General features: G+C 40.9%; 1 protein-coding gene across 1 annotated transcript in view; it reads right to left on the bottom strand.

Moving 5' to 3' along the window:
- The window catches only part of LOC138811385 (DNA repair protein RAD51 homolog 2-like), a 289,534-nt gene that overhangs the window by 15,144 nt on the left and 248,110 nt on the right, over positions 1-26,280 (bottom strand). The window contains exon 5 of the mRNA XM_069999121.1: positions 5,489-5,567. Within this exon, the coding sequence (XP_069855222.1) occupies positions 5,489-5,567 (79 nt within the window). The remainder of the gene's footprint in view (positions 1-5,488; positions 5,568-26,280) is intronic.

Here is a 26,280-nt window from a genome sequence, read left to right as displayed (position 1 = left end):
GAACAGCTTGGGCGGGATTTAGTGCTCCCTTCTCTCTTCTCAGGTCAGTCCCTTCCTTAGAAGCTCGCTGGGAAAAGTGAGGTGCTGGCTTCCCCTGGGCCTCCTGTGGCATCAGAAGCACAGGCTGACTGCCATTACCATGTTCTGGGTGCTACTACAATGGGGCTTGCTGAGGAGACAAAGGCTACATCCATGGCAGATACAAGGTGGAATTAGACTTTACTAAACAACTCTCCTTTGTGTGTATGTGTATTTGTGTGTGTGCATGATACGGGATTTGAGCTCAGGTTCTGGGTGCTGTTCCTGAATTTTTTCACTCAAGGGTTAGCACTGTATCACTTGAACCACAGCTCCACTTCTGGCTTTTTGGTGGTTAATTGGAGATAAGAGTGTTAGGGGCTTTCTTGCCCTGGCTAGCTTTGAACCATGATCCTCAAATCTCAGCCTCCTGAATAGTTAGGATTATAGGCGTTGTTGTAAGGTGAATCATCCCAGAAGCCACATTTTAAAATATATAATATTGGAGTCTTTATTAGACCGTTAGCAGGATACAGGCAGCCAGTTGTTACAAAGGCCTGTGGCTGGCAAATACACATAACACAGCCAGGAAATATGCTAAAGAGGAAAGAAAGAACAAAAACAATACCAGCAATCCAATTCAGCTTCAATGGAGAGCTGAATTGGGATGCCATGATGACTGGAGATGAGTCAGGAGACAGGACACAGGACACAGGACACGATCACAGAGACACACATGGCAAGGTGTAAGGGCCGTTAGGCTGGTCCAGGCCTAAATAGGTTGGTGCAGGGGGCAGATCCTCAGGAAATTCCCAGTCCCAGGCACTGGACCGACAGATTCGATAACCTATGAGCCAAGTGCCCATCCCTGCCTCCAGGGATCCTGGCACGCCCATTACCTGGGAGACAGGTGATGGGGGGGGGTTCCTCCCCCAGCATGAAGACAAGATGCCAGACCCTACCATCCATCATGTGGCCAATATGGCACCAGCCAGACCTGACCTCCTTACTTCAACATGAGTCACCAAAACCTGGCCCTTCCTTTCCCTTTCTTTTTGTAGTCAGGTTCTTTGGAGGCCCGCCCTATTCAAGTCAACTGGTTTGCCTTTCCCTCATTCTGGGCTGGCCAACACTCTCAGAGTTTTTACATTTGGTGAGTAATGGGCTTTTCACCAGGAAGATGCAAAGGGGGAAATGGATTCAGGACTCCCCCTCATCTACATCTTTCCTACTCCAGTTTTACAAAGGGGCTGAACTCTCCTTTTGCCCCTACCTGGCCCCCTCTCAGGCTGAGCTGTTGGTGAAGCTGGTGGCTTCCAGCTCACTCTCCTTTGAGGCCCAAGAATTTCCAGGGCCTAGAGCCCAGCCAGGAGAGGTCAGGCAGACAAAGGATGGTATTACCATCATGTTAATGGCCAAGTCCTGTGGCCTCCTGAAGATGCTGGGAGGGCGAGTTTCTTTCTTTACCTTACCTTACCTTCCTTCCTTCCTTCCTTCCTTCCTTCCTTCCTTCCTTCCTTCCTTCCTTCCTTCCTTCCTTCCTTCCTTCCTTCCTTTCTTCCTTTCTTCCTTTCTTCCTTTTTTCCTTTCTTTCCTCCTCCTCCTCCTCCTCCTCCTTCTTCTTTCTTCTTTTTGGCAAAAGGAGAATAGTTCCACTTTCTCTTTTACTACAATAGCATGGACAGGCTCCTTCAAGTGTTTCAAAAAGCTGCCTGAGAAATCTCTAACCAGCTCCTCATCCCTCTAGCCTGCCCTTTCTTTGTCCCCCTCCCCATCCCTGTGAACAAAGGGGAGAGAAGGGTGTCAGGCCCCTAGTAGCCGCCTGTTCTCAGAATTCTAATCCCTAAGAATGGCCTGTGGAACTGAGCAATCACATTTTACCCTCACCTTTTATTCCCTCCTTGGGCCAGCCAGTGCACTCAGAGAGTTCAGGTATTAAAGGAAAAAAAAAATCCCTCCAGGATCTGAAGCCTATAGGATCTTGGGATAAAAGGCATGGAGGGACCATTCCCATGTTCACCTGCCTCCAGGGAACCCTGCCTGGAGTGTGTTTCCCACCATTACAGCCTGGCTTTATTACAGAGGCGGATGTCAAGCCATGGTGCAGGTGGCTTCTCTCTTAGTTGTAAGCATGGGAACTGCCTCAGTCTACCATTTCTTTCTCTGCTTCCATGCCCCACAGACATGGTTGCAGGTGCTACCCAGAGCTCAGTGTACCAACTCCATGCCATCCCTGGTCATCATGTCAAAGCAGTCTCTCACACCAGCCAAGTTTCTGTGTCCCCTTCCAGGGAGCAAAGGTCTCTTTGCTTTAAATCTGGGGAATTGTGGCTCACATCTGTAATCCTAGCTACTCAGGAAGCCTGGGCAGGAAAAGTCCATGAGAATCTTATCTCCAATAAAACTAACCTCCTCTCCCCACAAAAATCTGGAACTGAAGCTGTGGCTCAAGCGTTAGAGTGATAACCTTGAGCAAAAGAAGCCAGGCCCTTAAGCTCTAGCCCTAGGTCTGGCACCAAAGGACAACAACAAAAACCCCAAACCTAGGGAATTGGACAGGTATGTTTTAGCTCAGTCATTTGGTAACAATAGGGAAAAATAAGCCTTTATGTTCCATCCTTTGGCATCTCAAGGATACAACTATACCAAGCTAGATGAATGGTAAGCCTCCTAGAAGAATTGGGTAAGGCTGAAGAGAGACACCTTTAAAAATCACCCAGGCTAGATGACACTTATAATAAATCATACAATAAATATCTTTATATGAGATAATCTGATATTTTTATATGTGATATAATCTGATAATTTTATATTCTCAACTTCCTTCTTCCCTTCCTTTCTAAGTGCTGGTTGTGACTCAGTCTCACTTTACAGGCCACTAATGGGTCACAGCAAACTTTCCAGAGCCTTGAATCATATTTTCATTTTCAAGCTGACAAAACTAGGTCCCTAGAGTTTTGTGTTTTTGTTTTTTTTTCAAATTCATACCAAAGCTAGAACTGAGATCCAAGGGTTCTTTCCAAGGATTCCCCTGTTGTTGTTGGTTTTTTTTCCCCCTCTGGGGAGCATATCTAGCCATACTCCCAGCCTCCTCCCCCCCAAAATCTTGGAGTACATAGCAAGAAGGCCAGGAATATATAAGATTATATTTGGTTCATGACTGATAGAAGCAGGAGGGCTCTCCAATGTCTAGAAACCTCAAAGCGGGAAACGTAGCTGAGAGCGGGGAGGTGGATGGTGGGGATGGTGGGGAAGGAACAGGTTGCTTCCAAAGCAACCAGTGAGGTTCTGAAGTCTCCCAGGCATTTTCCTTCCCAAATTCACAGGTTGTGGGACTCTTTTTTTTTTTTTGGTCCGGTTGTGGGGCCTGAACTCTGGGCCTGAGCACTGTCCCTCAGCTCTTCAGCTCAAGGCCAGTGCTCTACCACTTGAGCCACAGCGCCACTTCCGGCTTTTTTCTTTTTGCTTATGTGGTGCTGAGGAATCAAACCCAGGGCCTCAGGCATGCAAGGCAAGCGCTCTACCACTGAGCCAACTTCCCAGCCCCAGGTTGTGGGACTCTTACATCATAAGACTTCTTTCTGAATTTCCTCTTTTTGAAACTCACTGCTCCAGTCAGTTGTCTTTAGCAAGATACCTCCCATCTTTCTCATATCATCTCTTGTTGCATGTTGTGTGTAGTTACTGTTTTAAAATTCTACCAATTCATTGCATTTCTAGTTTCTAATTTATCTAAATGTCCTTGTCAAAACCATGATCTTAGTCATGAGTTCTAGGGAGGCAACCTAGTGAATCTTGTCCCCACAAATAACCTCAAGCCATGTTAGACCAGGCCTAGAAATGCTGTTTATCAAAGACAAACATTATAGCACAGCTTTTAATACAAGCTATCTAGGTGGAACAGATTCTTTTCCTCCTGAAATTTATCTTGTAATCTTCCATACAAGTTCTTGAAATCTTCATTTAAACTTGTTTTCAGCTAGATTTCTAATCTTTTAAGACATCCTCTAAAAATGAAGAGCTCAAAGCCACTCTGTGCACTGGGTAAATATAAACCTAGCTTGCTGATTGCTTATTAGTGATACACCCTTACAGAGTATGTAACAAAAGGGCCTGCTATTTGCTTTGCTTAATCTGGTCTTAAAATCTCTGCCTCTTTGTCAGAAAACAATATTTGCAATTGTGAAAAAAAATATTTACCAAGGAACTTGGATAGCACAAGTCAAAGGCTAAGAGCCAAAGGTCAGCAGTTCTTACCCCAGTTTTCTGTGGACCTGGGAGCTGCTGTACCAACAACCCCACTGCTGGGTGAGTCCATTAAGGAGCATATATTTTAGAAGGGGAAAAGCAGGGAGGGCTGCAGCCTGTTCCTCCCACAGAAGCACAAACTCCGGGCCTACCCACAGAATCCCTGCTGTGTATCTTCAATGCCATGTACATCCTCAGAGGGGCTATTGCAGAAACTGCTTTGTTTCACAAACCTGAGAGAAAAACCTCAATTTGCAAACTCCTACAGGGCAGACACGGTTCCCACACAAATTAATGCTAATGCTTCTCTAAGGTACAAACTAGACGCTCACCTATGTATCTCTGTATGGGCTTCTTGTCTGATAGTAGGCAACAGATGTGTATCCTGAACACTTTCTTTTTTTTTTTTTTTAAATCTATAGAGCAGCTTTATACATTCAAATGGTGTTGAACTGTGTTAGAATGTATCCCTGTATATTTAATTTCTTTTCTGGAAGAATTCGGCAGTCAGGAGCCCTTCCTAACCATCAGAGTACCCAGAGTTTTGGAATGAGCTACCACTACAGCTCAGTGAGTTTCAGGTTGTGGCCTTGAGACATTCCACTTTGAGCAAGAACTCAGCTCCTTCCAAGTCTAAGTTTATGTCACAAGGCCCATGTTGGCAAGGCCTGGAGCAGGGCCTGTTAGGACTTGAACACAAGGAAAGGAAATGGAGTAACTACAAGAAAACCATGGAAATGGGCTCCTGGGGCCCTGGCATAGTGTCCTGTAGGCGGCAGGCCCAGATAATGCTGCAGCTTGTGAAGCATTTATTGCCCAGTTTACACCCCAGAATCTGTGAAGAAGACAGGTGTTGACAATCCCCCACTTTATTGATTTGATTCTTATTATTTGGTTGTTCCACTGTGGTTTTGCTTAGTTTTGCAATGATGGGGTTCAAACCCAGTGCCCTGCACATGCTAGACAAGTGCTGTACCACTGAGCTGCGGCTAAAGCCCTTCCACTCACCTATTAAATTCTGTAGCTGTCTCTCTCTCTCACCCCCTTCCTCAAACTTCTATCAAATTCTTGCTACAATTGTTAATCTTTTGATCTTATTCACCTTGGCCTTTGAATCTGTCCTGAAATAGATTCCAAAAGGACCACAGCAGTAGTTACAACTAGCAATGGGCAGCACTGAGTATACTCAGCTTAAATAAGTGATACAATCTAAGGATCTCACCTTGAAGAACCAGGCCTTCCTCCTTGATGCTGTAGACAAATGAGGTGAATGGAGCCAAAGGTGACTTGGCGATAAGAATCTGCAGAGAAAGCATATTTTTCCAGGGTGAGACAAAAGATCAGGAATGAGCTTCTATGGCTCTTTCTACTTTGACACAAAATTGTAAAATATGGCCATGAGCAATCCACTTTATCATTTTAAAATATTTTGGAACAAAATATCCAAATGATCACTATTTTTGTTTCAAACTGGTCACCTTGGAACAATGCTATGCCAAATATTCTAACACTGAATGCCATATTCTTGAACCAATTCTTGCAGAAATAGCATTCATTATTTTAGGTGACATGGTTCAATAGCTACCTTTCTGCTCAAGCCTAACTTGACTCCTAATTTTATCCATAAACTTAGCTATTAAAAAAAAACAAAGAAGAACCTCAAAGCTACCTTAAAATTACTATCATTATACATACTCAAAATACTGCAACTTGCTAAGACAAAACAATTGTAAGTTGCTTTATCAACGCTATTCTCACTAAGTCACTTTCTCATATGACTAACACTGCACAAGTGTGTTTTCCATGTGTTTTCTTGACTGTGGAGTTGGTCACATGACTGGTGGCAAACAGGTTGTGCCAGTTCCTAGCTTAGACCTCAAGAAGCTCAAGTACTTCCACTTGTTCTTTTACACTTTTGCCATTGACAGAGGAAAATATGTTCAGGGTAGGTTGCTGTCTCAGAACAAGAGTAAGAGATATCTAAAGCAGAGCTGGCAGCCAGGCCCAGCCTAAACAGTTGTCCCTCTGGAGACCCACCTGTGAACTAAACATTGTTGTACATCTCTAAGCTTTTGGGGATGGAGTGATGAAGTAATATCATGGCAAGTGCTGACCCATATTCCAATCAAAACAAAATCTAAAGTGTACTGAACATGGCATTCTCCTGAAAACAAATAGCTACTGGAAAGAGAAAATCATTAAAGTATTTAAAAAGTCAGAATTATTATCTTATATGCTTCTACAGAACTTCAAAGAACTGGTAGATTATTCATTTAGATACCAAGGAACAGAAATAAATAACAAGGTTGTCCATGTGACTTTAAAAAAATCTGCTGCTCATAGTCATAGTATATTTTCTAAATCCTTCCTGTCTGAAGAACATTTAGTACTTTGCTTCTATAAACTACATTTTTAAAAATCTGCTATAAAGCATTGCTTGTATTAAAAGTGATGCTTTTTTCATTCATTACTTTATATGTTGAGGACATTATGTTCTATTCTTTTAGCAATAGACAGTTAAAATTAGGTATAAATGGGGGAAAGCTTTTTTCTTTTCTTTTCTTTTTTTTGGGGGGGGAGGGAGAGGAGGGCTGGTCCCGAGGCTTGAACTATTGGCTAGGCCCTGTCCCTGAGCTTCTTTTGCTCAAGGCAAGGCTAGCATTATAACATTGGAGCCATAGCTCTACTTCCAGGGTTTTTTTTTTAGCTAACTAGAGATAAGCGTCTGAAGGATGTTCTTGCCTAGGCTGGCTTGGAACTAATTCTTAGTTCCCAGCCTCCAGGGTAGCTAAAATTACAGATCTTAACTACTGGGTGCTCCATTTGTAATATTTTAACAAAAGCCTAAAACCCTTACATTGTGTGGAATTCTTAACTATGTACATAAACAAAGAAGGATAGCAAAGAACATATATAGACAGTTACCCCAAATTCCCCAATTTATTTCATACTTTCTGAGTGTCCTACACGTACTCTACATGGTGCTATGTTAGGGAGAGAATGAAGAGGTAGTCACTGAATTTATGCCATATGGTTACAAAATAATTTATTTACTGTAGTTTCATTTTGTAAATATGTACATATATACATAAAATATCTGGAAATGAATATATATTAAGTAGCCATCAATGAGTGGGTAAATTAGTTATTTAAAACATAGAATAATAAGCATTTCTTTTGGAATAAAGTTTTATTTAAAAAACTTTAGAAAGAAGCTGAGTGACAGTGTTCATGCCTATATGTTAGTTACTCAGGAGGCTGAGATCTCAGGATCAAAGGTCAAAGACAGTTCTGGTAGGAAAGTCTGTGAGACTCTTCTCTCCAATTAACCACCAACAAACCAAAAATGGAGCTGTGACTAGGACAGCACCCAGGCCTTGCATTCAAGCCTCAAGACCAGCACCAAAACAAACAAATAGAAATAATAAATATAATTGCTGGGAATTTTATTGTAATATTCCTACCGAAGGATATCAGTTTCCTCTTATACAAATAAAAATATTATCAAAAAAAGTAGCAGTTTGATATAAAACCACTTAGGTAATCAGGAAAGCAAGGAAGAATTTCAGACAACCAAAAACCTTACACATATTTTTTGTTGTTGTTGTTGTTTTGTTTTTTTTGTCAGTCATGGGGCTTGAACTCTGGGCCTGGGCACTGTCCCTCAGCTCTTCAGCCTCAAGGCTAGCACTCTGCCACTTGAGCCACAGCGCTACTTCCCTTACACATATTTTTATATATTTTATATGTATTTAATATGTATTTTAATGTATTTAAATTCAACAAACACTTACTGACTGTAAGTTTTAAAAGGCAGTGAAAAATGGAGTGAACACTTCATGGATTCTAGTCATAAAGTTTCAGTCTAGCTCTTCTACTAATCAGCTGCCTATGTTTCCCACCGCCCCCCCCCCCGCCACTTCCCTTCTTGCTTTAGTAAATAATTGTCCCACTTTTTATACTTCTCTGCCTCTTTTACAGCTAGATGTGACAATGTGAATAAAAAAGATAGGTGGGCTCCTTCCTCACCACATACTCTTTTCCTTCCTTCCTTCCTTCCTTCCTTCCTTCCTTCCTTCCTTCCTTCCTTCCTTCCTTCCTTCCTCTCTTCCTTCCTTTTTTTCTGGTCATGGTGGGGCTCAGGGTGTGGGTGCTATCCCTGAGCTTTTTCCACTCAAGGCTAGCGCTCTAGCACTTAGACACACGGCTCTAGTTCCAGTTTACTGGTTGTTAATTGGAGGTAAGAGTCTCATGGACTTTCCTGCCCTGGTTGGCTTCGATCTGCTATCCTCAGATATCAGCTTCTTGAGTAGCTAGGATTACTGGCGCCTAGCTCCTCGTTTGTTTTCATAAAAAAACTGCATGTCCTTGAGTTCCCTCTTCCCCTTCCCAAAGGCTGGAGCCAGTTCCATCCACAGTGACATAGACAAAACCTGCAGCTACTGAAGCAACATAGGAGGAGAAAACTGGGTGACCTTAGAGGGTATTAAACCTCCACCCAGGTCACCTGTCTCAATCATTGTATTTCAGACGTTTTTGTCACCAGAGCATAGTTTGAACTCTCAACAATATTATGACTTTTGAGTCTCAGCTTTCTAAGTGGAATTATTAAAAGGATTGAATTAAGAAAATAAAATGCTTGTCACATAGCAAGTGTGTAATAAATAACAGGAATATTTCCAATCAAGTAATCATGCATGCTTCCCAAATTCCCTGTCACTCTTATTTACCAAAAAACAACATACTTTGCTTTTACCAGAAGGAAGCCTCCAACTGAATATCAACAATTTTTATATCTGCTCTAAAGTTATCTGATAAATGTGCTCATCATTCTTAGAGCCAATGAATAGACTCAAAAGGTGGACACTTAGGGCTGGGAAGGTGGCTCAGTGGTAGAGCGCTTGCCTTGCATGCCTGAGGCCCTGGGTTCGATTCCTCAGCACCACATAAGCAGAAAAAGCCGGAAGTGGCGCTGTGGCTCAAGTGGTAGAGCGCTAGCCTAGAGCTGAGGGACAGCGCCCAGGCCTAGAGTTCAGGCCCCACAACCGGACCTAAAAAAAAAAAAAAAAGGTGGACACTTAATGCTTTCATGTCAAAAGCATCTCATTTGAAAATTGAGGTGGATGCATGATGCAGCAAGGTGATAGTCTTGTTTGCAGTGTATCTGAACGGGGACTCAAAATTTGAAAAGGAAGACAAGCCAACACATGGTTAGCTGTCCAATGCAACCCACAATCACAGATGCTGCAGTGCATATGTGATGAAAGAGAACTGGGGTGAATGTGCATATGGCTTGCAATATGAGTTTTTTGCCACAGCACGACTTCTGGCTTTTCCTGCTTATGTGGCACTGAGGAATCGAACACAGGGCCTCATGCTTGCAAGGCAAGCACTCTACCACTGAGCCACTTTTCCAGCCCACAATATGAGTTTTCATTTACTTCACACATGCTACTAATGGGAAGGTAAGTTTTAGCTTATTAGTTTTAAAGGAATGTAAGTGATATATGTTATTTGTCTTTGTGAATACTCAGTTACTTCCTTTTCTAGATTTGACCCAATAATACTCCCTGCCCTTGTGCTTTTCTGCCACTTAAACTATGAACTATCCTCTCCTAAAGCAAATAACCCCCAGCAGATAATTATAGGCTGTGCTGTTTTAGATGATCATCCATCTCATAAACTTAGGGTATTTTAACCCGTGTGTTATTCCATCTTCTCTAATGCATAATGTTCTGCAAAAGTGCAAGAGGCTAGGTGCCTAAACACACACACACACACACACACACACACACACACACACGTGCATGAACTCTAGATCCCTAGCAAAAAAATTATGGTCACAACTCAGTCCTGCATGCAGTGTGTGGAGTTGACTCTGGAACACTCTGGGGTTTACAGAAATATGTAACTTTGCAAAGAACAAATGTAGACACACCGATGAGAAGGCCTGGGGCCACGTGGTCAGTGTGCCGTACTGTGAGCTATTGATCTCCCTTCCCACAAATAGCCAGGTTGTTTTTCTCATTTTCTTTATATTAGACCAGTTCAACTTTAACTATACTCTAATGTATATTCATTCTCCTTTCTTTATTCTTTCAAGGAAAGTGGTCACCAAGATTTAAGAAATTTGTTTGAAGAACATTTAAGGCATACCTTATATATTCTACTAGGTTGCAAATTCCACTCTCCATTATTGACCTCGTCCACTTATCTATGCATTTATTCAGTGTGCAAATATTTACTAGGCTCTTTCCTTTGTGCTAGGCCTTATTCTAGATACAGGCGATATAGCAGGGGACAAAACAGAGAGTTCCCTGATGTCACTGACAGGAGGCACAGGTAAACATTTAAGCCTTTGGCTGTTTTCCACATTGATGTTCTATGTGCCTTTCATTCTTGGGCATTGACTCAATCTATCAACTTACATTTATGTAGTACCCACTCTGTGTCAGGCAGATTCAATTTACCCTGTGTCAATTTGCACTTATAAAGACAGCCATCTGTTCCTACTTCAGTTTATTTCTCAGATGCATGCTCTAAATTCTCAGTGAGACTGAGACTATAGGCATGTTCTTTGATCTTTCCTTTATCCCTTCTATAGAGAAAGCCCAGTCAGGGCTTTGTAGTTGTGAATGTGAATTGTGAGATGATTGCTGGGCATTTTCCTCATGGTTCTTTATTTTAGGCTGTTGGCGTGGAGGTTTCTTCCAATTTACAAGTGAAAATACAGAAGCCTAGGTTCTCTAACTAAAACATGTAAGCAGCTATTGGCCTCTGGGGCTCCTCATTGGGCTCCATCCTAAACACTCTCTCTTCCTTTTATGACCTTTCCTCTCAGGTAGCTGAGAGGACTTCTCCTTAGTCCAGAAGTGACAGCTGGCTTCAACCTTCCAGTGTTACCTTCCTCAAGTGTGTTCATTTTAATACAAGATTCTTTAGGGAGAGGAATGGCTGTAGCTATGATGGTAGAAAGTGCATTAGAACTGGGGCAGGGGCTGCTAAGGATTTGAAGAAAACCACCACCACCAGCAGTCATTCATCTTTCCAGCTACCCTTCCAGGTAGGTAGCTTAGGAATGCTGAAGCTGGATTCTAATTTGAGCTACAGGTTCAATAGTCTGTACTTACAGAGTGTGATGGCAGTTCACAGTTTGGCACATAAACAATACAATTTTTGAGAGTCATACATCAAACGAAGTAGAATACATAATAGCAAATACAGAGCTTTTCTGTAGGAAGGATACTGAATGATATAAGGCAAAGAAAGGATTGCACAGGGCACTATGTGTTGTGTAAGCTGTTCATGGCTTCCATACTGGCAGTCTTTCGCGTCTGAATGTCCAGTCCTATCTATTCTTCCTACCTCAGGCAAATGCGCTCTTCCCAAAGTTCATGCTGTTTTCTCCAGCCTAGGGTCATCTCTCTTTAGTCTCACTCAGCATGCTTCAACTAAACTTCTTTAATAATGCTATTGATTGTTGTTTCACAACTGCTTTTTTTTGTCATTTGTTTTTTGTTTTGGTGATGGTCTGGGGCTTGAACTCAGGGCCTGAGTGCTGTCCCTGAGCTTTTTTTTGCTCAATTCTAGCTCTGTACCACTTGGGCCACAATTCCATTTCTGGCTTTTTGGTAGTTAATTGGAGAACAGAGATGAATTGCTTTTCCACCCAGGCTGGCTTTGAACCTCAATTCAGATCTCAGCTTCCTAGGATTATAGGTGTGTGCCACTTACAGTTCATGTTACCTGATGCTTTATCATCACCAATGATGACACCATCACACTGCTGCCACTGCTGTTAGTCCTCCCCATACGGTACTACGTATATAATCGAAGCTCATCTATGAAATGCTAGAGTGGATGACTAAGTGCACAGATTGGTGACCTGCAGCTGCTCTACTGACTTACACTCACTCTAAGCTCTCATCTGACACCCTTTCTGTAAAGCTAGGGGATGTAGAGAATGCCGTAGAAAAGAGCAGACTGCTCCGTCTAGTCCTGCCAAGATTCTCAGCTTGGGCAGGGCCCAAAGTCAAAGCCTTTGGATCTAGCTTGCTATAGCATCACATGTTTTTCCTGGTCTGATCCCATTTCTAAGCGGCTCAGAAAATGGAAAAGGAGCCACAGAACAGAAAGTGCTGGGCACAGGGAGACAGGCTTTTTCCAGGATGGTGAAGCCTTCTAGGGATAGTACTTATGTCGTCCTTTGAAAGTATAAGTGTGCCATCAACTGGAGCAACTCAGCCCAGCTCTTCTCCGTGGGTGACCAGGATGTCCAGTGGAACATGGATGTCAAGACCCTTTGGGACAGGCTATCCTGGAGGCTGTTTTTGGAATTCCTACAATAGAACCCAACCTCAGGAAACAGTGAGTTTAGCCTATGTGGCCTAGGAAAGTGGACACCAATAGGGAGCCATGTGCTGGGAGCAAGCTGGCACTGAATCTTGCACTTTCTCTTCCCCACTTCCTATGCCAGGAAGCCTTCCTTTAACACTGGTGATGAATACTTCCTCTCCTCCATTTCCTTTCCCTCCCACCCACCACCCCAAAGCATACATTGCTTGGAGGCGAAGGGCAGAGTGAAATGGTCTGGCAGGGAAAAGTGTAAGCAGAAGAATTTCTTCATGCAGGGGTGGGTGGTCGGGCTGGTTTTCTGTCTTGCTCTCTGTTATACAATGACATCATAAGATCAGCTGAGAAGACTAGGGTGAGGAGCAACTGAGGGAATATGACTCAGTATCATCCACAATTTCCTGTTGTGCTAGATTTTTTAGTTCTGTCTCAGCCTCCTCCATGATAAGCAAGATTATGTGGTTGTTGAATTCAGTAGTGATAAATATATCTGATACTTTGATCTGCATGCAAGGGTCCTCTGAGAAGCTTGGGAGAAACCACTGACTCTGAAATGCCCTTCAACTGGGACCCTATTATCTCACTTCAACTGGAGTTCTGGGCTCATAAAAACCATTGCTAAATTAAACAAACCTTTCCTCTAGTTATGCCAAGTGTCTGCGACAAAAAGCCTGCATGCCAGGGTTTCTCCTCCTTGTCCAAGATTTAGAAAAAGGTTGTTGTCTCAGCTGCTTGGGAGCCCAGAAAGAGCGCCAAGGAGGCAAACAAGCCAGTTAGTCTTGCATCAGATAATTCAACAGGCTTTTGATAACCTTCAGTCTGCCCCTTCTCTAGGTTGAGGTGAACTCACCAAGCTAAGGGACAGAGGGGAGGAAATATTCCAGACAGGAAGATCTGAGACTGGAAGGGGGCCATAAGATCAGGGAAACTTGAAGTACACTTAGTGATCCCCACAGGAATTCCCTCTCATTGTGCTGAGAGAGCTGGAGGGAAGTGTGGCAGGGGTCCAGCTCCCAGACCGTATCTGGATCTTAACACTGATTAGAATCTGCTTCATCACTTGGAAAATCAGCCTCTACTCAACAGTAAGGCCTCAATACCAACAACTTCCCAGACTCAAGAGGAGAGCAAGAAAGAGTTGAATGGCAATTAAGCTTCTCCAAATAGAGGAGTCAATCTGTAGAAGTCATGTAGTACTAGAAAATGGCGGGGTAGAAGCATGAAATGTATTTGAGCAGACATGAATTTTATTCACTTTGACCAACTTCCCTTTGTCTGTAGCCATTAGGGGGACAGAAAATAAGCTAGTCTACATCCCTAATGAGGTGGAATTCTAGACCTTGAGAAGAATCTCCTAGAAAGTTTACATCTGAGGCTATAAAATCTTATTCCTGCACAGAATATTGTAACACTTCCCTAGTGACTGTTTTCAAAATGTTTACTTATTACATATTAGGTTCTGAACATGCATAAAGTTATTGCCTAGAAAGGTGTTTGCTTATTGAAGAAAACATTAATTTCTTCGTCAGTGGGATAAAAGGTCTAGTCAAGTATAAGATAGTGATAGTTTGAGGTTAGAACAATATTTTCACTTTATCATTTTTGCCCAACATTATATTATGAAAAATTTCAAGCATACAATTTGGAAGCATCTTATAATAAATATCCATGAAAGTAAAATTTACATCTAACATTTTATTATATTTGTTTCTATCACATATATATTCATCTGTCAACTCATTTTTATTGTTGTTGCATTTTGAAGTGAATTGTAAACATTGGTTCATTTCCCCCTAAATACCTGCTCATGATATAACTTTGCGTTTTGTGGAGATTTGTTTATACATTTAAAAAATCATGTTGGGCTTTTTTTTTTCAACTGCCTTTACATGTGATTTGAAAGTATTAGTGACTCTTTCCAAATTATACCAGAGTCAGAGAATGTAGTGACAATGTATCTATAGTAGCATGCAAATCTGCACTGTAAAAATATAGACCATTAATCTTTAAATGTTAATGTGTTTCACTGATAAAATTTTCATGCAACAAAATTACTTTTAGTAAGGCATTCAAGCTATAAACTTCCTCTGCAATTACTTTAACTATATCACATAAGTTACAGTACATTATACCTCTATTTTCATTTTCTCAAAGTATTTTCTACCTTCCTTTGTGATTTATTTTTGATCTGTTGCTTATTTGAGAACATTTCTGTGTGTTCTAAGATTTGTACACATTTTAGAATTCCCCCAAACTTCCATCTGCTATTGTCTACTAATTTCATTCCATTGCAATTAGAGAAGTTTGTATGATTTCAATTTATTGGGCTCATTTTATAGCCTAAGGTATAGTTTATGCTGGAGAATATTCAATTTAAGAATGTGTGTGTGTGTGTGTGTGTGTGTGTGTGTGTGTGTATTTGTTGTTGTTGGGTGGAGTGTTCTATAGATGCTTATTAGTTCAACTTGATTTATAGTATCCTTCCCTCCCTCCCCCTTCTCTCTCCCTCCCATCTTGTCTCCCTTTCTTTTTTACAGTACTGGGGCTTGAACTCAGGGTCTCAAACTTGCTAGGCAAACACTATACCACTTGAGTCATGCATGCCTTCTTTATTTTTCTATAATTGTTTTTTTAATGTTAGATACTTTCTAGAATATAATTTTATTTAAAAATTCTTTTGTTCTTTACTATATATTTTTGAGTTATTTTCCCAGTGCTATTTTCTTAGTGAAGATTGATATTAATTTTGTGTGTGTATGCCTGCCTAGGCACTGTTCTTGAGCTTAGCTCAAGGCTAGTAGTCTACCATTTGAGCCTTACCTCCACTTCTAGCTTTTTGGTGGTTAATTGGAGATAAGATTCTCAGGGACTTTCTTGCCCAGGATGGCTTTGAACTATGATCCTTAGATCTCAGCCTCCTGAGCAGCTAGGATTGCAGGTGTGAGTCACCGGCACCCAGTTGATGATAATATTTTAACTGAAAACTATTTAGTTAGATTGAACCACCTTAATTTGAGCACTTCAATCTCTCCGGGGTTTACTTTCTTCATTTCTAAAGTGAGGACAATAAGCTTCACAGGCTTGTTATGAAGACAAATGATATGAAAAAAAAATAATGACAAATATGGCATATCATAGAAAACTAAAAGATATTAGTTTCTTTTCATGGTGGAGGGTGAATCCTTTAGGAGCAAAAAGGTTAAAAAATTAGTATTATATTTGTTTTCATACCAAGAGTTAACATAAGAATAATCAATTTCAAATAGGTACAAACTGATTTTTTTATTTTGTCATTTCTATTTGGAATCTTCATTTTAGCTCCAATTAAAAAAACAAATATTGTAATAGATAATTTCAAGTGACAAAGACCTCCTCATTGCTTTCATTTATCGTACAGAAGGACTATAAAACTAACCAGAAAACCAACATTTATAGGAGCTCTGTATAGCTGTCAACACTGAGTTCTCTGGACATCCAGTTAGGCAGGCTTGACTATCCAGCTCCATCAACAGACACGCAGGAAGCTGCAAGCTGGATCTCCTTGTCCAGGCTTATTAGAAAACACTGCCAAGGCAAGGCCACACTAGTCTTCAAGGGTCACAGAAGGAAGGCTGTGGTTATATGATTATTATAGTAAAAAGATGCCAGGAACTCAGAGGGTGTGTCTTGAATTCTGAAGCTGCCTATTACATCAGGCTTGGGCCACACAGGATTTTCTTCAGTCTCATAGGAACTGATTCAAAGAAGGCAACATGTTTCTATGTAAAGAGGCTGAAATTTGGGCTTGACACATCCAAAAACAGCTGGTCAAGTGGAACTGGCTTGTGTAATGTACCACATCCCTGGCCCCGCTGTGATGGGTGGAGGAACCAATGGGAGAAATCAACATGTTCTTTCTTCTAAGCATGGTCAAATTAATTCTCCCTGTTACCACAGCATTCTTACTATTTCCCTAAAGTCTTCCTCCAGTGAAAACAAAAAGGACAAAAATGAACACCAGGCAGGAGTTCAGAGGAGATGAAATATGTAACAGAGGAACAGAGAAGTACCTTTCCCAGCCTTTCCTTCAGAGCTGGGACTTAATCTAGCTTTAACTAGCCTTTGTAACAAGCTCAGTAAGATGGAGGTGAGCTGGAATTTTATATAATAACTTCAGTGTGGTCAGGCATTACAAGGAACCTGTCAGCTTTATCTTTTGTATTTCAATGTGACTGTGTCTAAAATTCATACACACTAACTATAAACATAGAGTGACTCATTCATAAAAGCATTGTTGGGAAATTATAGTATCTTTCATCCACAGAAATAGGGCTACAGATTTGAGTAAGTCAAGAAACAGGGATCTGCATTAGGTCTTTAGAAAGAACTTGTTTAGAAGAACTTTATAGCAACCAGATTGGATATATAAGGAGGTTTTTCTGTTCTATCTCTTTGTGAAACCATCAGATTACCATTTGGCAGCCTACTTCAAACATCACAGCTCTTGGAAGACTGTGGATAATCATAGTGATAAGAACTAACATTTATTAATTAAGCTCTCTACCGTGTGCCAGGCACTATTTCTAAGGCATGTAATCCTCATATCAACCCTATGAGGTAAATATTATCATCCCCATTTCACCTATAAGGAAACTGGCATAGACCAAACAAGTCTACCCATCAGAAAACAAGAGGAATTGACTACTTATATCATGCCTCAAACTTTTACTTGCAGAAACCTGAGATCAACAGGCCTACCAGGCAATCACTAACAAGATCTGACTTGAGGATACCAAAAGGTCCCTTAGTTAATATCTCCTCTCTCTTAATGACTTGTTAGGGTCTGAACTTCTCATTAGAATTCTCTATTTGGACTCAGTCTGCATAGTCTGGAAGTCTAGCTGGACACACACACACACACACACATCCCACCACCACCACTACTACCAGTAAGAACACATTTTTGTGTGTAATGCTAGTCCTGGGGCTTGAACTCAGAGCCTGGGTACTATCCCTGAGCTTTTAAGCTACCTACCACTTGAACCAGAGCTCTACTTCTGGCTTTTTGGTGGTTAATTGAAGAGAAGAGTCTCACAGACTTTACTGCCTAGGCTAGTTTTGAATCTCTATCCTTGGATCTCAGCCTTCTCACGAGTTATCTTGCCTGGAACACACAGCCTTGACACTGAGAATTCAGATGAATATCTATCATCAAAGGAGTCAGACACTGTGTCAGGTAAAACATTCCTGGGTTGGAAAGTCTGGACAGGGTCTTTGTAGGGTCTGGCATAGCCTGGCACAATGCCCGCAAAGGAAGGGTGGTAGTTGTTAAAGTTTTCCTGTTTAGTCAGCATGCTAGGAATAGCTTGGCTCAGAATTCCTAGGGGCCCTTTATAGCCCTAGAAGTCTCTCTTATCGTTAATGGTGACTGGCCTCCACTATGACTGTGCACCAGTCTTGCTACAGAACACCTTCTTTTTCCTCCTCATGCTATGAATATGGCTCTAGGTGGTTCTGTTATATAAATAACATATGTTCATGATAACAAGTCAAGCAATATGGAACATTAGGGGGAACAAAACAAACCAGAGCCTTCTCAGCAATTCACATCAGAACCTCCTTACAGAACAATGTGGGCAAAGTCCAGAAGATCTGGGCATTAAAAGGCCTAAACTATCTAGGGGGTCTTTCCAATGGGAGCTTCAGTCTGTCATCCCTTTTCCAGGTAGGTTCCTGACTCCTGGAAAGGTCCACTGTGGCCCTGAGGTTGGCTTACTTAGGAGGCCAATAAAGTAGAACCCTCTCTCTGTTTCCAGGGTTTAGGAGTAAACTAAAGCTCTGCCTAATTACTTAGGGACAAATCTTTCATCTCCAAGAAGAGAGCCGCAAGAGTTCTTCACTGTGTAGGCCTAGTTCTTCTAATAGCAGGAGGAAGCCTGAATGAGAGATAAATACCTTACTGACACTGTCGATTGCCACCCTTCTCCACACACACAAATATGCTCTCTCCCTCTCATGCACCTACTCACGCATGGTTGTGGGGGGACAGAGATTCATCCCCAGGGATCCAGTCAGCACTGAGATCCCAAACTGAGATCCTAAAGGGTACAGGGGGTGGGGAAGGGCAATGAAAACAAAAACAAAAGCCAGGTTTCAGCAATATAAGCCTTCCTCAGAGGGCTCAGTCCTCCTCACCACAGCTGCAGAACCTCTGACTGTTGGGTCAAAGTCCTGGATGAGGTGAGGAGTCCTAGCTTGGGGCTGGATGGGGATGGGTGTTAAGGTACTTCCTTGTTTGGAGTTTGGATTCATTTGGTGACCTGGAACAGTTTACTCTGCTTTAGTTATTAATTTTAGTTTAGTTATTTTTATTTTTTTGGGGGGGGGATAGTGCTTATGATCAAACCTAGGGTCTTATGTATGCTTAGCAAACCAAGGGTTCTTGCATTTGCTAAGGCAGTGCTTTACACTGAAATATGTATACCTCCAGCTTCATCTCTCCCTTTAAAATTTTATTGTAAGACAGGCTCAGTTAAGGAGGTCTCAACTAAAAGACATTTAAGAGCAGTAACTAGTTAAAAGATCTGCTAGGTCCAAATCAGTACATAATGACTCCTTTTTATAGAGTCTTTGTAAATGTTTATTTACTGTGCTCTTTGAGGTCCCAAGGTGAAAGGGCTGGACTAGGTTAGGGACTAAGCAGAGCCTAGCTACAAAGTTCATGCTAAGTCAGCTACTTCTGAAGCTGCTGCTGCTGCTTCTTTGGATAAAATTTTATTGTTGTTGATAATGATGTTCAATAATTAGAAATAAAATACTTCCAAGTTTTCCTAACAGGAATTTAAGAAACCAAAAATTTTATTCATTCTAAGGTCATCATCCTCTTGACCTCATAGATAGATAGATAGATAGATAGATAGATAGATAGATAGATAATACCACCATACTATGGAATACTATGTTTCTGTGACAAAGGATTAGTAAGTAGATATACATGAAGAGGTTGTCAGCAATGTCTAGGTTATTTTTAAAGCAAGTTATATAACATTATATATGTATATATATATACATGTAATACATGTATATATGTATATATAATGTTATATATACATGTATATATACATATATATACATGTAAGTATTACATGTATATATATGTATTACCATAAGGGAGTGGCTCAATTCATGTATATGTATACACATATACATTTTCATATGTGCAGAAAAAGTATTATAAGATTATATATCGACACAGGATTTTCTCTCTTACTCTCTATTATCCTATATTGCTTGTAATTAGTATGCATTATTTTTTTGTTTATCATTCTAGGAAAAAAAGTATACAACAACCTCCTCTCCCTTATGCAGGTAGGGAAAGTCCGGTTAAAGACAGATCGAGTACGCTCCCATATTCGGTCAGCCATCAAGCCAGAATAGGCAATTTGTTCTTGCCAGAGCTTTCCTGTGCAGCAGGCTGTAGCCTCAGTGAGAACCGAGTGCCACTGAGCGCTCTCAGGCCAGAATGAAAATACAAGACCTTAAAAGGGCACACATACTTTGCACTGATATAAAACTGTATTTACAAGAAGTATAAGCAATGGTTACTTAGAACTGAATGACTTATTTTATGTTATATTCATTCAACAAATATTTACTGAATATCTTCTATGTTCCAGGTACTGAGCTAGACATGAGGGAAAACAAAGACAGATACAATGAAGTCTCTGCCCATAAGTAGCTGAAAAGCCCAGCTTTGAGGTAACCCAGAAGGCCTTGGGAATCCAGAAGATGACACATGCTTTAAAAAAAAAATACTTTACTTCCTACCTTTTTGCTTGGGGTAAACAGCAGTCCAGGGCCTTACTGGATTAAATACCTATACTTGTAGCTTCCTCAGATTAATGTGACCAATATACAAAAGAAATGACCTGGTAGGATGTACAGATCATATATCTAAATAATTTTAAAGTGCTTTCTTCCTCTGTCAGACAAATAAGAACTCTGCATGCAAAGCAAAAGTCTTCACCAATAAATTGCAATTCTTTTTGGTGTGTCTATTTGTGCCAGTCCTAGGACTTGATCTCAGGGCCCTAGGCACTGTCCCTGAGCTTTTTTTGCTCAAGGCTATTGCTCTACCATTTAAGCCAGAGCTCCACTTTCATTTTTTTTGGTGGTTAATTGGAGATAAGAGTCTTTTGAACTTTCTCCCTTGCTCGGGCTGGCATCAAACCATGATCCTCAGATCCCAGCCTCCTGAATAGCTAGGATTATAGGCTTGATTATGGTCACCTGGCTAGAATGTTTTTAGCATCTTGAAAGCCATCGTCTGTTCCCTGACACATATTTTTTACATCCTTCAACAGATCTTCCTCCATATGGGCCAATTTCCTGCTTTAAGCTCAACTCTGTCTTCCTGATCACTTCCAAATTGGACCCTGCTAAGTAAATGTGTCAGAGCTACCTTTACTTCTTGGACTGTTCTGTCTACACTATGAATTCCACTGGCACTCAGCTCAAAAGTTATCCTCTCTTTGACTCATAAATTGACATATTGAATTGAAATTTCTTGTACAACTATTTAAAGACAATACAAGTCATTCTCTGAAGTCATATTTCACACTCTCAGTGTCACACAGCTGTTCCTCTTTATGTTTTGATGAGATCTCAATTGCAGAGTAATTTCTAACTCTTACTCATAAAGCCTGACTGGACCAGGTTAGCCATTCCAGTTGTGCAAACACTGAAATTCTGCCATTCTATTTGGCAAATAGTTGCTGCCCTTAGTTCTCAAACACCCCAAGGCAACCCCAGGCACAGGACTTTCCTATGTGACCCAACCACTAAGGGGGTATTATTTGCCACTGTGTGTGTGTGTGTGTGTGTGTGTGTGTGTGTGTGTGTTTTGTCACTAGAACCAACACTCCTTGCCCCGAGGCCTGGCATTCATTCTGCAAGGTCTCTTCCTATGCAGTCATTAAATATTTTTACTATCCTCTTGCACATCATACTACATTATGGTCAGTGGTTCTGACACAGTACCAATTTGGCTAGATTTTGAAAATTAGGTTTTATTTGGCTTTGCTTTTTTTCCCCACAATCTAGTCCAGTTACACAGAAGATGCTTAGTAGGTATCAGCTTGCTATTCAACCACATTTCCAATATGATTAGTAATTTCATCTTACTTATTTGATGTCACTTTTGAACTGGAAAGAATATTTTACAGCCCATCATTAATGATTAAGTGAGACTAACCAAGCAAAGGCTGTATTTTAGCAGTGGAAGCAATGACATCAAGGACTTCCATCCAGTTTAATACGTGCCAAAGAAGTCATGGATAGAATGGCTAACTAAAACCCAAAAATGATTTTTAATTGCTTTTAAGTTGAAATTTAAAATTTACTCTTTATCTGAACTTTTTTCAAATAGCTGCATAAGTCAGCAAAATTATTTAATGCTACTTAATGTAAGTATCATGCTTTTTTCCCCTCTCCTCTCTGCTATGGTGGAGGTGAATAATGAAAAGGCTAAAAGGATACCAAGAAGAGAAAGAACAAAGGAGGAAAGGGAGAAGCAGAGAAATGGACAAATTTAGAAAAAAGCAAACCTAAATAATCAGAATTTGTTTTGCCTTATAGAGGATATGATCATCAATTTAATGATCAAGGTTCTCATTAGAATTTTCTGTCTTCAGGGCTGGGAAGGTGGCTCAGTGGTAGAGTGCTTGCCTTGCATGTCTGAGGCCCTGGGTTCGATTCCTCAGCACCACATAAGCAAAAAGAAAAAAGCTGGAAGTGGCGCTGTGGCTCAAGTGGTAGAGCTTAGGGACCGCACCCAGGCCCAGAGTTCAGGCCCCATGACCGGACCCAAAAACAAAAAATTAAAAAAAAAAAAAAAAAACAAAGTCAAGAACAGAAAGGAACCTTACTTCATGTTGGTGGGAATGTAAACTTGTTCAACCACTTTGGAAAGCAGTATGGAGGTTCCTCAAAAGACTTCACATAGAACTCCCCTATGACCCAGCAATCCCACTTTTGGGCATTTACCCAAATGTTTACAAACAAGACCACACTAAAGCTACCAGCACAACAATGTTTATTGCAGCATTATTTACCATAGCTAAGATATGGAACCAACCCAGATGCCCCTCAGTAGATGAATGGATCAAGAAAATGTGGTATATATACACAATGGAATTCTATGCCTCCATCAGAAAGAATGACATTTCCCCATTTGTTAGGAAATGGAAAAACTTGGAAAAAATTATATTAAGTGAAGTAAGCCAGGCCCAAAGAAACATAGGTCCCATGGTTTCCCTTATTTGCAATATCTAGTATATGTATGAGTCAAGCGGAAAAGGTCAGATAATGTGATGTCAGGAAAATGAACCCTTAGATATGTACTTTAATGTTTGTTTTCTTTCATGCATGTGATTCTAACCCATTTATAAGATTATCTCTTTGTTGCTTTGTATGTCCTTCCCCCACAGTATAACCCCTGCTTTCACTATATTTGATGTCAGTATAACTTGTGGAGGAGATGGGGAAAAACCAGTTGTTTAAGGATACAGGTGGACCTGTTGCAACAATGAGAAGTACAAGTTGTCATGTCCAAAATGAGCTTTACAACGTCAGTGCGGGGGGGGGGGGGGAAGGAGAGGGAAGGAGAAGGATTGGGATTGGGGGGCAGGGGGGAGGCTGGGAAGGGATGTGAAGGGTAAACAAAGGAGGAGGCTGCAATGCTTGGTAAGAAATGTACACATTATCCTGCCCATGTAATTGTAACCCCTCTGTACAGTATGTTCACAAATAAAATAAAATAAAATTTAAAAAAAATAGAATTTTCTGTCTTCATATTTGCATGCAAGTCTGAGCATCTACTGTATGCATTACTTTTCCTGGTAAAGTAATAGAGATGCAAGTGGGGGGGGGGTGTAAAAAAAACTCAAAAAGGGAACTTACTCGGTTACATAACTGGAATGTTTAGAAGTAACTGATTTCAGGTAGGGTTGGATCCAAGGTCTCAGATGATGACCTTAGAAGTGCCCCACCTGCTACCTGTGCAAATGTTCCCCTCCTAGCCCCCTGCCCAGTATCAATTGGTTTTGTTTTACACTAGGCTGATTACACTCATTAGCAAGTGGATGCCCTATATATGGTAGCAAAGATGGCCACCAGGAGTTGAATGCTTACATTCTACCACTTCAGCCATTCTGCTTGTTCAGCTAAGTCTTAGGTTTACTTTAATCAGCTTAGCTTGGGTTCACCAATCTCTAAGGGAACATGAGCCTTCTTTTGCCTGATACAGAGCCAGTGGGTATAATAAGCCCTACCTAGACAATACAGGCTCAAAATTGAAGACTGGGGTTTCCTTACAGGAAAATCACATGCAGGCATTAAAAGAATACATAAGAGATCAAGGGTAAGCAAAACATTAGCAGTCTATCTTACTGTTTATGAGGCAAGATTGGCAGTGGATAACAGTCTCTTTAGAGTTTTGAGTTTGATTCCTTTTTCAGCATTACTAGTTGTTTTAGTTATAGGAATGCTTCTTAATCTCTCAGAGTTTATTTCCCCATCTGTAAATTCAGGGTCATGGTACAGCTCACAATGTTATTGCAGACAGCTTACAGTTTATTACAAATACGATGTTCATATAGCTCTTAGCATGTATCTGGCACAAAATGGCAGGTTGTGTTAATTATCAGCATTACTTGTACGTAGCAATAGAAAGCACAAAGGCTATAGGAAAGAAGTTGCATAGCCATGTTGTACAACACCTTTAAAGTCCCTCTGGAGTCTATTGGCTTGATTTCAGCATTTGAACAAAATCCATGTCTCCAATTCTGTGAATCCTTCTTAGTCTAATATCACATTTGTTTCCACTTTATAGCATAGGTTTCATAGGAAGGACAATCCCACTTGCTCATCAAGTCAATTTGTTTCCCTTCTTCCCTCCCTCCCTTTCTTCCTTCCTTCCTCCCTCCCTCCCTCCCTCCCTCCCTTCCTTCCTTCCTTCCTTCCTTCCTCCCTTCCTTCCTTCCTTCCTTCCTTCTTTCCCTCTTTCCTTTTCTTTTTTTTTTTTTTTAATGTTGGTACTAGTTCTTGAACTTAGACCATGGGCACTGTCCCTTAGCTTTTTCCCTTAGCTTTGTCACCCTACTATTGAGCCACAGATCCATCTCCAGCTTTTTGGTGGTTAATTGGAGGTAAGAATCTCACAGACTTTCCTATTTAGCTGGCTTCAAACCTAATCTTCCGATCTCAGCCTCCTCAGTAGCTAGGATTACAAGCATGAGCCACTGGTGACCAGCTTAGTAAATAATTTTCTGTATACCTGTTTGTGACATTAAGAAAGTCCTAATTTCAAGTTTCCCAATGTAAGGGTAATGTACCTTGAAAATAGCCAAAGTCCATTTATATTTTAAGGTGGGTCAGCAACTATAAATGCTAATTTAAATTATTATATTATTTGAGGCTTAGTGTTTCAAATAGAAGGAGGAAGGAATTCAAGAAACTCAGTCAATTTTAAGATCTATTTTCATAATTGAATCTTGAGTTGGGAAATAATGTAAATAAAAGAGCTGTCAACTCTTTGAGACTGAATATAAAATGGAGACATTATTTGTATAAGATGCATAGAGATAAGAGCATTTACCTTCAAATATCATCATTTTAGTACATTGTAAATGGTTAAATACTTAATGAATATTAGCACTACTGTGTGGAAAAGCAGCAATTTAATAATCTCATTGATCTTTTCTAAGCTAGAGATTTTTTCCTTCTGGGTGAAAAAAAAGTTTATGTGATCTGGGGAATTATATAGATTTAGGGAGATGGGAAGACAATTGAGCAATTTCTCCTCTTAACTTGTCTCTTTGTTCTAGGCCTTGTGGGCCAGCTCTGAAGGCTATAAGGAGATGATGACTGTGGGAAGACATCCTGTACCTCTAGTTTGCTGTTGGCTTTGGGCTCCATAATGAGGGTCTTTGCCTACCTCTGGACTTCGTGAGAGGAAATATTAGCCAAAGTTCAATTATATATCAAAGAAAGCCACAAATCCAGAGAGCTCCTGGAGGACCCACACAGACACTTTGTCTACTGCCAAAGCCATGGCCCTAATGCATGGATACGCCTGTCAGCCAAGAGCCAAAGCCACAAAGCTCCACTAGTTCATTTAGCCTTGGCATTTTGACGTACTGAGGGATCTGGTATTTGAGTGGTTGTCCCATTGTTAAGGGTAAAAACAGACACCTTCTCTTCCCCACTCCCCCAACAAAGTTGTGGTCATCTGAAAACCAATATACTATAATCACCACCACTCCCTCCACCCCACCCTAACCTCCACGGTGAGAATAGCCCTATTGCCTTGTGTGACAAAATAGAGCCAATGTCAGCTTCCCTAGCTGGAGATTCCTGGTCTCTTTGTGGTTATTCTTTCCCACGAGCCTGACTTGGATGGGTAAGTTACTACAGTCTAGGGTAGGAACAGCCCTGTAGCCAGTGACACCAACCTGACTCTGTCTTGATCTGTTTCTTTAGAATGAAATACCCTTTGTGACTTGATTGCTATTGTGATAACCTTTCAAATCTTACTCTAACACCTTCCATCTGAAAACACAAATACAAATATGTTCACAGTCCTTTCCACTTGTGAGATTTGCTTGTTTCTTTAAGTGGTGTTCT

Source organism: Dipodomys merriami, unplaced genomic scaffold (assembly GCF_024711535.1).
Source record: "Dipodomys merriami isolate MVZ:Mamm:240054 unplaced genomic scaffold, mDipMer1.0.p SCAF_521, whole genome shotgun sequence".
In the NCBI taxonomy this organism is placed as follows: Eukaryota; Metazoa; Chordata; class Mammalia; order Rodentia; family Heteromyidae; genus Dipodomys; species Dipodomys merriami.
The sequence above is the reverse complement of the archived record's forward strand: the minus strand, read 5'-3'. Positions and strand labels throughout refer to the sequence as shown.